The following is a 14,553-nucleotide window of genomic DNA, read 5'->3' as shown; positions in this document are numbered from 1 at the left end:
CTGGTACTGTAGATTAGCCTCGTTCATTCTGCTGATCCGAGGGTCGAAACCCCACCATTCACACATTATTGGCTTATACTAAGGATAGGCTATCAGTGGTTTTTCTCCCTTTAACCACTTTTAATTATTTTATAAATATTTGTTGCTGCTATTGAATATAAATTCATAGCTTTTGTTTTTCATTTTTAAAAATGGCAATAGATACCATGTTGCCTTTTATCATGCTGTGTTCATTTATTGTATATAATCAATTTTAATATTGTTTTTAGCAAATTTAAACATGAAGTAGAACTAGAATAAACTAGAAGCAAGGATTATTTGTTATATAGTTAGTATGGTTGACAAAGGGCATATGTCTATTAAGTTCAACCAGGGTGATGTTAGCCTATATTTGCATTGGATTATATGGAGTAGGGTAGCCATTGTTGTCATCTTGTTTTTCTTTACTATCCAGACACTTTAGACCTGTAACAAGCCAGAAGAAAATTTAGTGTACTGGATATGCTACCAAAGCTGGATATACACAGTCTGATGAGGCACAGTCTGCCACATGCCGTTTCCTTAGGGAAAAATGAGAGAACTTGGTAACAATGCCCCGTAAGAATTCTGCTTTACAGATCATAACACATATAGAGTAAGATTCACTGTTCTGCCATAACAGCCTAATATTGTGTAGGTCCTCATAGTGCAGCCAAAACAGCTCTGACCTGTCGAGGCATGGACTCCACAAGATCTTTGAAGGTGTCCTAAGGTATTTGGCACGAAGACGTTAGAAGCAGATCCTTTGTCCTGTAAATTGCAAGGTGGGACCTACATTGATCGGACTTGTTCTGCAATAATGTTTAGGTAGGGGGTATGTGCCAAAATAATATCCAGATGATTTCCAGTACCCAAGGTTTCCCAGCAGAACATTGCCCAGAGCATCACACTGCCTCCACCAGCTTGCCTTCTTCCCATAGTGCATCCTGGTGTCACCTACTCGTACTCGGCCACCCATATGATGTAAAAAAAAACATGACTTATCAGACCAGGCCAACTTCTTTCATTGCTCCATGTTCCAGTTCTGATTCTCACTTGCCCATTGTAGACGCTTTTAGTGGTGGACAGGGGTCAGCGGCTGCGCACCACCTAATGCAGCAATCTGCTAAGCACTGTGTGTTTTGACATGATTATATCATAGCCAGCATTAAAGGGGGTTATCCGGGACTTTTCACAATCGGCAGCAGGGCTTGGGATGGCCAATAAACTAGCAGATGCTCACCCCCTGATATGCCCCCCTGCTCCAGTGCAGAGGTCTCATTCTTTGCAACTCCGGTCCAGAAATAACTCAGGGTCACGAATTGCTTGCTTCAGTAGTCACGTGTCCCATCATGTCAGCATCACCGCTTAGACCAGAGATTGGCTGTGGCGACACGTGACCGATGAAAAACACACGTGACAGCGGCAGGGGATACCAGGACCAGAATAGTGTAGAACTAGACCACAGCGCTAGAGCAGGGGGCACTTCAGGGGGTGAGGCTCTGTAAGTTTATTACGTTATGTCATCCCCTGCCCTGCTGCCATTTGTAAAAAGTCCAAAGTCCCAGATAACCCCTTTAAGTTTTTTCAGCTATTTGTGCTACAGTAGCTCTCCTGTGGGATCAAACCAGACAGGCTAGCCTTTGCACCTCTCACGCATCAATGAGCCTTGGGCGCCAATCCCCTTGTCACTAGTTCACCGTTTGTCCTTCCTTGGACCACTTTTGGTAGATACTAACCACTGCATACGGGAAACACGCCACAGGCACAAGACTTGTCTTTGGAGATGCTCTGACCCAATTGTCTAGCCGTCACAATTTGGCTAGACAACTGGCTGTTCACTTGCTGCCTAATATATCATATTAATATATCATATCATATACCCTTGACAAGCACCATTTAATGATAATTAACGTTATTCACTTCACCAGTCAGTGGTCTTAATATTATGGCTGAACAGTGGAAAAGTCTGTGTTCACACATTGTAGTCAATTTGCATTTTTGCCACTATTTTCAGCAAATCACGACAAAAAGGTGCAGTTTGCTGCGATTTTGTGGAAAAATGTGTTTTGACAAAACGTTGTTAATGTATGTCTGGGTTAGGTTCTTACCTTTTCTTTGCTAAGTCAATAAGTGACTTCACCAATTTGGAATCAGGATTGAGGCACATTCCTCCTGTTTTATACTTGAATTTAACACTATAAAGATTAAAAAGATGAAGATAAATGTGGTAATCATTTTTATGCATCAAAAACATACAATACAAATTTGATGCTATCTAGCTGTAATTTCAGGTGAAAAATATTTGTATAAGGGCTTATTCAGACGAACGAGTGCAAACTCGGAAGTGAAAAACTGCAGTTTTTTACATCCTAGTCGCACTCGCGCGGGACCTGTTTTCACTTGAGTCTGTTCAGGGAGCCGCGAAAACGGACAAAAATAGGACATGCCCTATTTTTTCACGGGCCCTTCACACGGTCTGTTGAACAGCCCCATAATAGAAATACATTCAGCCGTGTGATGGCCATTAAAAAACATGGACTATATTTACCTTCGTCTAAATGAGCCTTTAAAGAGATTTTTCATACAGCTGACCTTTATGACAATGATTTATATGAATGAAATATAACAAGATAAAATGTATATATTTCTCAATACTTCTTTTGTACAGTCTTCTCAGACAGCTGGTAAATACAGTATTAATGGTTAGAGGGGGTAAAAAAAAAGGCCAGCGTTATCCTAAATTGCTACTAAGGCCTTATTCACACTAACGTATTTCTCATATGTGTGCTGTCCGGAAGTGTAAATTGAGGCACGTTGACTGTCAATAGGGCATACTTGCCAACTTTTGAGAAGGAACATCTGGGAGATTCAAACAAATAGTGCATAAAGTAGCGCGGTAGGCGCACTGTGCAAAATTTTGCCCCACCTATTTTTATAAGACTGTCCCTACATATGGCCTTGATTTACAAATACTGCATCTGCCCCCTTCATAACACTCTAAAATGAATACAGACCCCCTAAACAAATCCAGAATCCAGAACAGACCCTCTAAACATATACAGACCAGACCCTCTAAACAAATACAGACGAAACCACCTAAATAAATACAGACACCTAAACAAATACAGACGCCAGACCCGACCACCCTTTAATAGAGACCTTAGACCAGGCCCCCGTTAAAACAGACTCTAGACCACCCCTTAATATAGACCCAAGACCAGACCCCCTTAATTGAAACCCCAGGCCCCCCTCAATATAGACCTTAGAACAGAATCCTCCTTGGCACAGATCCCAGATCAGACGAGCACATACAGTACTCACCTCTCCCCGTTACTACAGTCCTCCTAATTCCCGGAGCTCCGTCAAAGACAACGTTCAGACACCAGCCCTGGCATCATGATGTTGTGTTAAGCTGCGCCTGGGAGGGAAGAGGACTGCAGGAACGGGATAAATACATTTTTAAAAATAATTGGTGACTTTTTCCAGGAGTTTCTTGGACATTCAGGGAGAGTTGGCAATAATACATTAGGGGCAGCATACCTGTATGTGGGTGAAAATAGAGAAAAGTAAATATTTTCTGCGCACATAGAGTGCCACAACTCAGGTCTCTCTAAGGCCTCATTTACACGAACGTAATATACGCGCGTGCGACGCGCGTGCTTTGCACGCATGTCGTACGCACCTATATTAGTCAATGGGGCAGTTTAGACGATGCGTGAATTGCGCTCAGCGCGTGTGCGCAGAAAAAAACTCACGACATGTTCTATAATCGTGCGTTTTTCGCGCACTCACGCACCCATTGAAGTCAATGGGTGCGTGAAAACCACGCATGCCGCACGGAAGCACTTCCGTGCGAACTGCGTGATTCGCGCAAGAGCTGTCAAACTCCTGAATGTAAACAGAAAAGCACCACGTGCTTTTCTGTTTACAAACATCCAAACGGAGTGTCAAATTCGAGATGAGCGCACCGAACTTTACCGGGTTCGGCCAAACTCGTTTTGACCGAAACCGGTAAAAAATGTTCGGGTACGCGACGTCAGGAGACAGTCACTGTCCACGGTGCTGAAAGCGTTAAACTGGTTCAGCACCATGGACAGTGACTTCCGCTCCGAAAATCCATGAACCTGTAAAAAAAAAAAGACGTTCTGACTTACCGATAACTCCGGTCCGACCTCCCGGGATGACAGTAAAGTCCAAGTGACAGCTGCAGCCAATCACAGGCCAAGCACAGGCTGCAGCCAATCACAGGCTGCAGCGGTCTCATGGACTGCGGCGTCATCCTGGGAGGTGGGGCCGGATGACAAGAGAGGGACGCGTCACCAAGGCAACGGCCGGGAGCCCGGACTGGGGGAAGCAGGAAGTTCTTGGTAAGTATGAAAGTCTTTTTTTATTCACAGGTTGGTGTATATTGTGTTCGGCATTCACTGTCGAGGGTGCTGAAAGAGTTACTGCCGATCAGTTAGCTCTTTCAGCACCTTGGACAGTGACGGGCGTCGACTAGCCTCATCTCTATGATGGCGGCTGCGCGAAAATCACGCAGCCGCGCATCATACACGGATGACACACGGACCTGCCAAGTGCCTTTTGCGCGCGCAAAACGCAGCGTTTTTTGCGCGCGCAAAACGCACACGCTCGTGTAAATGAGGCCTAAAACAGTTTTTTTTTTCAAAGTACACAGGTATGCCTAAGGTTTGTTAGAAGCCGGCCATGCAAATGCAATTTATATTTAGGTTGATGGAGCAATTCGGCCATAGATTAGATTAGATTAGGGAACTGAAGAAACTGAAATGCCTTCAGCTACCAGAATGCTTTATATCAAAGCTGTTCTGTCACTCTCCCAGGGGGACTGCCGCATAGATACAGGGCCGAAGAGCCCACCATCTTTGCCCACTTTGGTTTGGCTTCTTACAAAGAGATTCTCTGTTCTGACTCCTAGGGGGTCCCGAGCAATTCCTAAAATATTTGTGTTTAGTATAGTCAGGCGAAACACATGATAGCACAGGAGTGAAACACTAGCTGTGTTTACAGACAATGTATCTTAAACTTAGTGTTAATATATTATAAAGTGTAACATACATGACTTCCATTTTCTCGCACTTGGCACTTGGTGGAAACACTTCAAATTTCTTGATCTGCTTAAGGTCGACGTGGTTGGCACCAAGTTCCCTGCAAAAACAGCGTCTCTTCCCCAATAAGGACATGCCTATAAATAAAAGAATAACTCAGAATGAAATTGTATGACTACCCTGAAGACAACCACTTCTGCCTTATACAAAGCTACATATACAATAACCTCCCACCACCACTTTGGTCCTAGTCATGTAATTGATAGCAGTCCGAGTTCAGCTTTGGGAAAAATGAAACGAAAGCGAAAGTTTTAGGGTATGTTCACACACAGTGATCAAAAACGTCTGTTAATCAGGAGCTGTTTTCGCCTGAAAAAAGCTCCTGATTTTCAGACGTTTTTTGTAGCAGCTCGCGTTTTTCGCGTCATATTTTACGGTCCTTTTTGGAGCTGTTTTTCAATGGAGTCAATGAAAAACGTCTCCAAAAACGTCCCAAGAAGTGACATGCACTTCTTTTTCGCGGGCGTCTTTTTATGCGCCGTATTTTGACAGCGACGCATAAAATTAAGGCTCGTGGGAACAGAACACCATAAAACCCATTGAAAGCAATGGGCAGATGTTTGTAGGCGTATTAGGGGCGTTTTTTCAGGCGTAATTCGAGGCGTAAAACACCTGAATTACGTCTGAAAACACTGCGTGTGAACATACCCTTAAAATCGTCAGTGCTGGGTTTTATTTAATTTTTTATTCAAGCCTATCAGGCATATTGGTCTACTCTCCTGGATTGTATAGGACTATCCCGCAAAGGCTACTAGCAGCTTCCACTAGCTGTATAACTATGTGCTCCCTCCAGTGGTGGCGGCGGGCATCCAAAATTCTGCAAATTTATTTTATTGCTGTGTTAAGGGTTGCGCTATGCTAGTGGGAGACTCCTGGACGAACCTGGAGAATATACAAGTATGTTTGAGTGGCAGTAAAAGCAGAGGTCCCCCAAAAAACAATACTACTGCAGAGTATTGTTCATGGGTTGTACTCATGCTGATGCTGATGCTGCTGCAGAATCAACTGTAGCCTCTGGTGCCGATGTGTCCTCGCTCGTCTGACACGATGCAGGACCTGGGGAAGTGACGTCACAGCGTGATCTTCCAGAAGCTGGGCGTTCTGAAGAGAAGTGGATGATACTTCTCGTCAGAACGCCCAGCTAGTAAAAGAAGTAAAAACGCCCCGATGTACGCACATAATACACGCCCAGTTGTACTTTTACTTTTCAACACGCCCAGTTGTACTTTTGCAAGCCTCATTTGCATAAATACAAAAATGGTCATAACTTGTCCAAAAATGCTAGTTTTAAAAAAAATAAAAACGTTACTGTAATCTACATAGCAGCGCCTATCTGCTGCAATAGCAGATAGGGGTTGCAAAATCTGGTGACAGAGCCTCTTTAAAGGATATGTAGACTTTCACACTTTTGCGTTGTTCATTTGCTTCCTAAATGTCTTCATTAAAAATGTCCTACCATTTTGCTGCAGTAGGGTCTGTGTAACTCCTGTACATAGCTGGAAGTGCTTCATATTCTGACATGCAAGGCGGCCACCTAGAATTTGTGGGCCCTATACAGCCAAGGATTCTGGCCCACCTCATTGGGGGGGCAATGGAAAGTGGTGGGACAGGGGTAAGATGCAAACTGGCAGGGGCAAGGGGAAGAGTCTAAGTGTACATGGGCTCTGTAAGGATGTAAGGGGGCAACATAAAAAAAATCATTGCACTGAAGCTGCTGGCTGTACAGAAGACAGATCACTTCTGGGGCACGCCTGGACCAGTAAGCTGCATTTTCCTTTCAATCAGCAGCCATATGACCTTTGTAGACCACAAGGCCAGATGACAAAATGAATTCAGACCCCTAAATTAATTAAGACCCTAGAGCAGACCCATAATTTAATTCAGACCCCCAGACCAGGTGCTTAAATTATTTCAGCCCCCTTGACCAAACCCCTACATTCGGTAGAATCCTCAGGTGATCTCCCTTATTACTTTAAAGAGGCTCTGTCACCAGATTATAAGTGCCCTATCTCCTACATAATCTGATCGGCGCTGTAATGTAGATAACAGTGGTTTTTATTTTGAAAAGCGATAATTTTTGAGAAAGTTATGAACAATATTAGATTTATGCTAATTAGTTTCTTAATAGACAACTGGGCATTTTTTACGAAGTGGGCGTTGTAAAGAGAAGTGTATGACGCTGACCAATCAGCGTCATACACTTCTCTCTATTCATGTCCATCTGTATTCACAGCACAGTGTGATCTCGCGAGATCACACTGTGCTGTCACATACTTCCACATTAACTTTACCGAAGTGTCTTGAGAGTGAATAGACATTGCTTTCAGCCAGAACGCGATGTCTATTCACACTCCCGACACTTCGGTAAAGTTTCTGTGGGACTTAATCACAGCACAGCGTGATCTCGTGAGATCACACTGTGCTGTGAGTACAGTCCCACAGAAACTTTATCGAAGTGTCGGAAGTGTGAATAGACCTCGCATCCTGGCTGGAGGTGATGTCTATTCACTCTCAAGTCACTTCGGTAAAGTTAATGTGGGAGCTTGTGACTGCACAGCGCTGCGAGTACAGCTAAAAATGAATGGAGAGAAGTGTATGACGCTGATTGGTCAGCGTCATACACTTCTCTTTACAACACCCAGTTGTCTATAAAGAAACTAAGTTGCATAAATCTAAAATTGTTTATAACTTAAAAATGATCGTTTTTCAAAATAAAAACCACTGTTATCTACATTACAGCGCTGATCAGACTATGTAGGAGATAGGGCATTTATAATCTGGTGACAGAGCCTCTTTAAAGTGTTTTTCCTAACTCCCATGTTACATTTTTTAATGCCAAATCATTTAGCTATTAAAAAATAGGTATTTTGCACCCCATGCAGTAATTTCCCTGCCAACATTTCACATGGATCGCTGCTCTTTTCCTCCTGTGTCTTTTCCCAGGTCCTGAACAAATGTGGACGTGTCTGCTCCCCTTCTTTCTCTTCACCAGCAAGTGGCGCTGTGAGACAATCACTGCTGTGCGTGTTCCTGATGCTGCTATGTAAAAATTCTGATAGCAGCATGAGGATTCCAAACAACGTGTACTAGCAGCGATCCGTCGTGGCAACCCACCCCCAAGTGTTTGCCTGTTTTACCCAGTTCAATTTGAATACAGTATTCCGCATTTTCATCCCCCAATTAATCTCCCAGTTCATCCCCCAGTGCATCCTGAGGGTATGTTCACACGGCCTATTTACGGACGTAATTCGGGTGTTTTTGCCCCGAATTACGTCCGAAAATAGCGCCTCAATAGCGCTGACAAACATCTGCCCATTGAAAGCAATGGGCAGACGTTTGTCTGTTCACACGAGGCGTAATTTACGCGCCGCTGTCAAATGACGGCGCGTAAATAGACGCCCGCGTCAAAGAAGTGACCTGTCACTTCTTTGGCCGTAATTGGAGCCGTTATTCATTGACTCCAATGAATAGCAGCGCCAATTACGTCCGTAATGGACGCGGCGTTCAAGCGCCTGCACATGCCGTTACGGCTGAAATTACAGGGATGTTTCCAGGCTGAAACATCCCCGTAATTTCAGCCGTAACGGACGCCCTCGTGTGAACATACCCTAAGGGTATGTTCACACGGCGGGGGTCCGTAACGGCTGAAATTACGGGGATGTTTCAGCCTGAAAACATCCCCGTAATTTCAGCCGTACCGGCATGTGCAGGCGCTTGAACGGCGCGTCAATTACGGCCGTATTTAGCACTGCTATTCATTGGAGTCAATGAATAACGGCTCTAATTACGGCCAAAGAAGTGACAGGTCACTTCTTCTACGCGGGCGTCTATTTACGCGCCGTCATTTGACAGCGGCGCGTAAATATACGCCTCGTGTGAACAGACAAACGTCTGCCCATTGCTTTCAATGGGCAGATGTTTGTCAGCGCTATTTTCGGGCGTAATTCGGGGCAAAAACGCCCGATTTACGTCCGTAAATAGGCCGTGTGAACATACCCTTAAGGCTGGATTCACACGAGCATGTTCGGTCCGTAATGAACGGAACGTATTTCGGCCGCAAGTCCCGGACCGAACACACTGCAGGGAGCCGGGCTCCTAGCATCATAGTTATGTACAATGCTAGGAGTCCCTGCCTCTCCGTGGAACTACTGTCCCGTTCTGAAAACATGATTACAGTACGGGACAGTTGTCCCGCAGCGAGGCAGGGACTCCTAGTGTCGTATATAACCATGATGCTAGTAGCGTTCCTCCCTGCAGTTTGTTCGGTCCGGGACTTGCGGTCGAAATACATTCCGTCCATTACGGACCGAACATGCTCGTGTGAATCCAGCCTACTGTCTCAGCCCTCTGTCTTCCTCATCTCTGTCCCCAAGTGCTGTGTGCCTGAACTGATAAACCCTATGAAGCGCTGTGCCGTGGAAAGTGAAACAGCTCTAGGGTTACTGTGCATGCCTGGGAGCAGCCTCTTTGAAAGAATAAGAAACTAACGGGGATGGTTGTGCTAAAACTTTGTGCGCATGTGCAACCACGTCGCGCTCCCGGCACTCCGGCCAAGTTTACTGAGACTGGCAGCGGAGGAACTATGCAGGCGTGGCAGCAGAGGCTAAACAGCGGTGTTGGTCGGATCCATAGCACTGACCACCTAAACAAATCGCAAGGCAATCGGATATCTAAAAAATGCTGCACTACAGAAAATTAAAGGTATTTACCAAGATTAATATATTTAAGATAGGGAACTATTTGGGATTGAAGTATAAGTTGGGAATAACCCTTTAATCATAGACCCTGTTATACACATAGTAGTGGGCTTTTTTTGTATCATGGAAGTGATTTTCCTATTGAAGTTCTTCCCACTACAGCCCAAGACCTGTAGATGTACATAGAGAAAAGAAGGTTGACACATTGCTCTAAATCTTTAAAGGTAGGGGGTGGGAGTGACACTATTCGGACCCTTACTTCTATACCACCAGCTCGAACTTATAGCTTGGTTTGAATACATATTGGAAGAGCTGTTCCTATTTTGCAATGAATTTAGGACATTTCACCAATTGACCAATGTTACACGCAGCAGACAATGAAGGAGTTTACTAATACGGTTTTAAAGTTAGACAGCGTGAAACTAGACCAGACAGGCAGAAGCAGTACCAAATTGATCACAGTGGCGCACGCTGTATTATAAATTTGGCACATCCTGCTAGACATGTTAACACTTTCTCATGCCACTTCTTGGCTGACGTACTTTACATCAATATTTTGCGCCAAAAAAAGGTGCAAGTGGTTAACAATTCTGAAACTTTTTAAACAGATTTTGCAAAGTAAATCTCCCCCAATGTATGGTAACAATAAAGAGTAAGAAAGCCCTAGCAATAATAAAATGCTTTGAACATCAGTGGCTGTGAAACTGTACGGATACAGTGGGTGCCAACACTGTACCTTTGCCTCCTAAAATGCATCATCATAGATTTTAATAATACAGAATAACTGCAAAAATCTGCACTAATTTCAATGGCGCAAAGACCACATATTGGATAATATAATGTACAATTCATCATTATCAGAAGATGCTAAAGAACAGAAATTGAGCAAAGGCTACATATACATGAAAAATGAGAGTTAATGCTATTTTAAATGACTTACCTTGCACACATGACTGAAATAGGAACAGGGAACAGAGGACAGCAATAATTGGTCTGTACATTGTGATGACGGGATGTAGAAGGAGATATGAAAAAGATTCCCCTAAAGCTGCACAACAAAAAAGGGATTTGTAACCGTCTAGAGAATGGATCCTTTTATAGATATCCTGTATTCCCTCCTACTGAATTCAGAAATCACCATGGGAAAATCCCATAGACTGATCTTACTAACTGGGACTTTCTGACATTGTTAAGTTCTCATTTTCTTGAAAAGATAGATGTTATCAGAAAAGGAACAATCATGCAGATAATGGATTGCAAGAAAAAGTAAATGAACCCTTGGAGTTACCTGGATTTCTGTGTTAATTACTAACAAAATGTGGTTTGATTGTTATCTAATACACAGAAGTGTGGGTTTCACAGGTGCTTTACCCATTAAATAACGGCACACAACCTGGTTATTGATAAATCCGTTCTTCTCAAAAAAGATTGTTTAGTGGTAAGGATGCCTTACCACTTTGAAAGGCAAAGCACTTTCAGAAGACGTACTATAGAGTTGCATGATGCTGGAAAAGGCTGCAAAAGCATTGCTAAAGACCTAGCTGTACATCAATCCACGGTTAGACCAATTGTTTACAATTGGAGAAAATTTTGGACTGTTGCTATTTTTCCTAGAAGTGGGCGTCCTGTTAAGATCACCCTGAGAGCACAACGGGCTCCAGAAAAATCCTATTGAAGACTCTACAAACTGCAAAACCCCTGTTCATGTGTCCACTATAAGGGTATGTTCACACGCAGTGAGCAAAAACGTCTGAAAATACGGAGCTATTTTCAAGCGAAAACAGCTCCTGATTTTCAGACTTTTTTTTAACAACTTGCGTTTTTGGTGGCGTTTTTTACGGCCATTTTTGTAGCTGTTTTTCAATGGAGTCAATGAAAAACGCCTCCAAAAACGTCCCAAGAAGTGTCCTGCACTTCTTTTGACGAGCCATCATTTTACGGACCATATTTTGACAGCGACACGTAAAATAAAGGTTTGTGGGAACAGAACATCGTAATTCCTATTGAAAGCAATGGGCAGATGTTTGTGGGCGTAATAGGGGCGTTTTTTCAGGCGTAATTCGAGGCGTAAAACACCCGAATTACGTCTGAAAATAGGCCGTATGAACATACCCTAAGGGTATCTGCACACTCTAAGGGTATGTTCACACGGCTTATTTTCGGCAGAACGCCTTCAAACATCTGCCCATTGATTTCAATGGGAAATACGGCGTTCTGTTCCGACGGGACGTTTTTTTACGCGGCTGCGTAAAAAAACGCCCATGGAAAAGAAGTGCATGTCACTTCTTGAGCTGTTTTTGTAGCTGTTTTTTATTGACTCTATAGAAAGAAAACTCAGTGAAAATAGCGAGTTTGATTAAAAAACGTCTGAAAATCAGGAGCCGTTTTCATTTGAAAACAGCTCTGTATTTTGAGGCGTTTTTTTATTTTGTGAGTGCACATACCCTTAGAGTATGTGCACACGCTTACTAAAAAATGTCTGAAAATACGGAGCTGTTTTCAAGGGAAAACAGCTCCTGATTTTCAGCCGTTTTTTTAGCAACTCGCGTTTTTCGCAGGGTTTTTTAGTCAGTTTTTGGAGCTGTTTTTCTATAGAGTCAATGAAAAACGTCTCAAAAAGGGACATGCACTTCTTTTTCGCAAGCGTTTTTTGACGCAACCTTTTTTAAAAAGCGGCCACGTAAAAATACGCCCCGTCGGAACAGAACGCCGTTTTTCCCATTGATATCAATGTCGGCCATTTTTTGGGCGTTTACGACCTGAAAAACGGCTGAAAATAAGCCGCATGAACATACCCTTACTAAAAAAACGTCTGAAAATACGGAGCTGTTTCCAAGGCAAAACGGCTCCTGATTTTAAACCGTTTTATAAGCAAACTCGCGTTTTTCGCCGCGTTTTTTACGGACGTTTTTGGAGCTGTTTTTCTATAGAGTCAATAAAAAAACGGCTCAAGAAGTGGCATGCACTTCTTTTTACGGGTGTCTTTTTAAGCGCCGTTTTTTCAAATCGACCGCGTAAAAAAAAACGCCCCCCGTCGGAACAGAACACCGTTTTCAATGGGTAGATGTTTGGAGGTGTTCTGCTTCCGAAAATAAGCCGTGTGAACATACCCTTAAAAATACTTTTTACAAGAATGGTGTTCATGCAAGAACATTAGGCTGGGTTCACACGAGCATGTTACGTCCATAACGTATTTCGGCTGCAAGTCCCGGACCGAACACTCTTCAGGGAGCCGGGCTCCTAGCATCATAGTTATGTACGACGCTAGGAGTCCCTGCCAAGCTGCAGGACAACTGTCCCGTACTGTAATCATGTTTTCAGTATGGGACAGTAGTTCCACGGTTGGCTGGTTCGGAGTGCGCCGCCGAGGTCAGGGGGAGGAGTAATGTGTTATAGTAACTCAGAGTCCCGTAGTGAAGCATGCCGCTGACATCTATGCGTGCATGCTTCCGTGGTGTACAGCAGAATACCTGCTGTTGAAGAAATATCGCTGGCATCCTGGCCAGAGTGACCAAGCTACAGACCCTTGATGATAAGTATAGAAACGCGTAGGGTCAGGTTAAGTGAGGAATATTTGCGTAGGGGACAGTGGTATTTATGTGTACCTTAGCATTAGGAGATTTAGGTGCGGTAACTGCAGGCTCCAGTGTGCTTTAGGGTCTTATCCACTGTTACACCAATGTTTAAACGCTGATTCCATATCGGTATCTTTAAAGTACACCCAGTCATAGTGGGTTCACAAATGAATCTGGACTGGGAGTGTTTGTTTAATACGTTTTTAAATACACACGGTGGGGCTTTTCACAGTGGTGATTGTACCCCTGTTTTTAGAGAGTTATGAAATAAAAGTTATACGTTTTACTCATAAATCATTTCAGTGAATTTACCAAGTTTCATATTTTGTGGGAGCACAAATCATATGTATCGTTTAATACAGTGAATTATTACGAATCAGTACAGTTCATTATATACTATATTATATCTGGGTATGGCAGCCTTTGCACTCTCTGATTTGAGTACAGAAGGATGGATAAGTGATGCCAAGAGTGTCTTCTCTGAGTGTGAACTGGTATATACAACGCAGGGTGCGTCCCTTAAATCCACTTTTAAAAACCTCACTAGACTACATAAGGATTATACAAGGAGTTGGTGGGAAATCCAGAGTCTGGAGAACTATCTCAAGAATAAAATAGTGCCTAGAGGCCTGAGAATCCCTATTTCCCCAGCCTCCAGATTAAAGACATCTAATATAAAAGAGAGATGGGAGCAGGAGATCACAGGGATTTCACTGAGATTAATGCAAATTTTGGTTGAGGAAGAGATAATCCAGTTTGATCATATCAGTGTTGAATTGAAAAAAGAGATTGAGACAGTCAAGACTCTGGTAGATACCCCAGGTTTTGACAAAAAAGACAAAATCTTACAACAATCCTTAGAGAGGTTTACTAATCATCTTAAAGAACGTAAGCATTTTCAGTTCCAGAGAGATCTGCAGGAGTTCAGGGAGAAAAAAGCTTATGAATTTGTTAATCAACAACAACAGCATCAGCAGTTAAATAGGGGTTTAAAGGGAACCTGTCACCAGCATTTCACCTATTAAACCAGCAATACCTGGTGGTAGTGGGTGTAAGATCATTTCTATATAACCTATAATTGTCTTCTTAGTCGGCTCTGTAGCTTTAGTATTTAGCTTTTTAGTGTTCCCACAC

The 14,553-nt window shown here is 43.2% G+C and overlaps 1 protein-coding gene across 1 annotated transcript; it reads right to left on the bottom strand.

Moving 5' to 3' along the window:
- Positions 1-328: 328 nt before the first annotated feature.
- Positions 329-10,845, bottom strand: LOC142739263 (C-X-C motif chemokine 11-6-like). The gene is made up of 4 exons (XM_075849805.1): positions 10,785-10,845; positions 5,098-5,224; positions 2,130-2,216; positions 329-465 (listed from the first exon to the last, which is right to left on the bottom strand). Exons 1-4 carry the CDS (start codon positions 10,843-10,845, stop codon positions 447-449), a joined length of 294 nt encoding a protein of 97 aa, XP_075705920.1. The 3' UTR covers positions 329-446.
- Positions 10,846-14,553: the final 3,708 nt, after the last annotated feature.

This window comes from Rhinoderma darwinii, chromosome 1, assembly GCF_050947455.1.
Source record: "Rhinoderma darwinii isolate aRhiDar2 chromosome 1, aRhiDar2.hap1, whole genome shotgun sequence".
NCBI lineage: Eukaryota > Metazoa > Chordata > Amphibia > Anura > Rhinodermatidae > Rhinoderma > Rhinoderma darwinii.
Note: the sequence above shows the minus strand (reverse complement) of the source record. Positions and strands in the feature narration are given on the sequence as shown.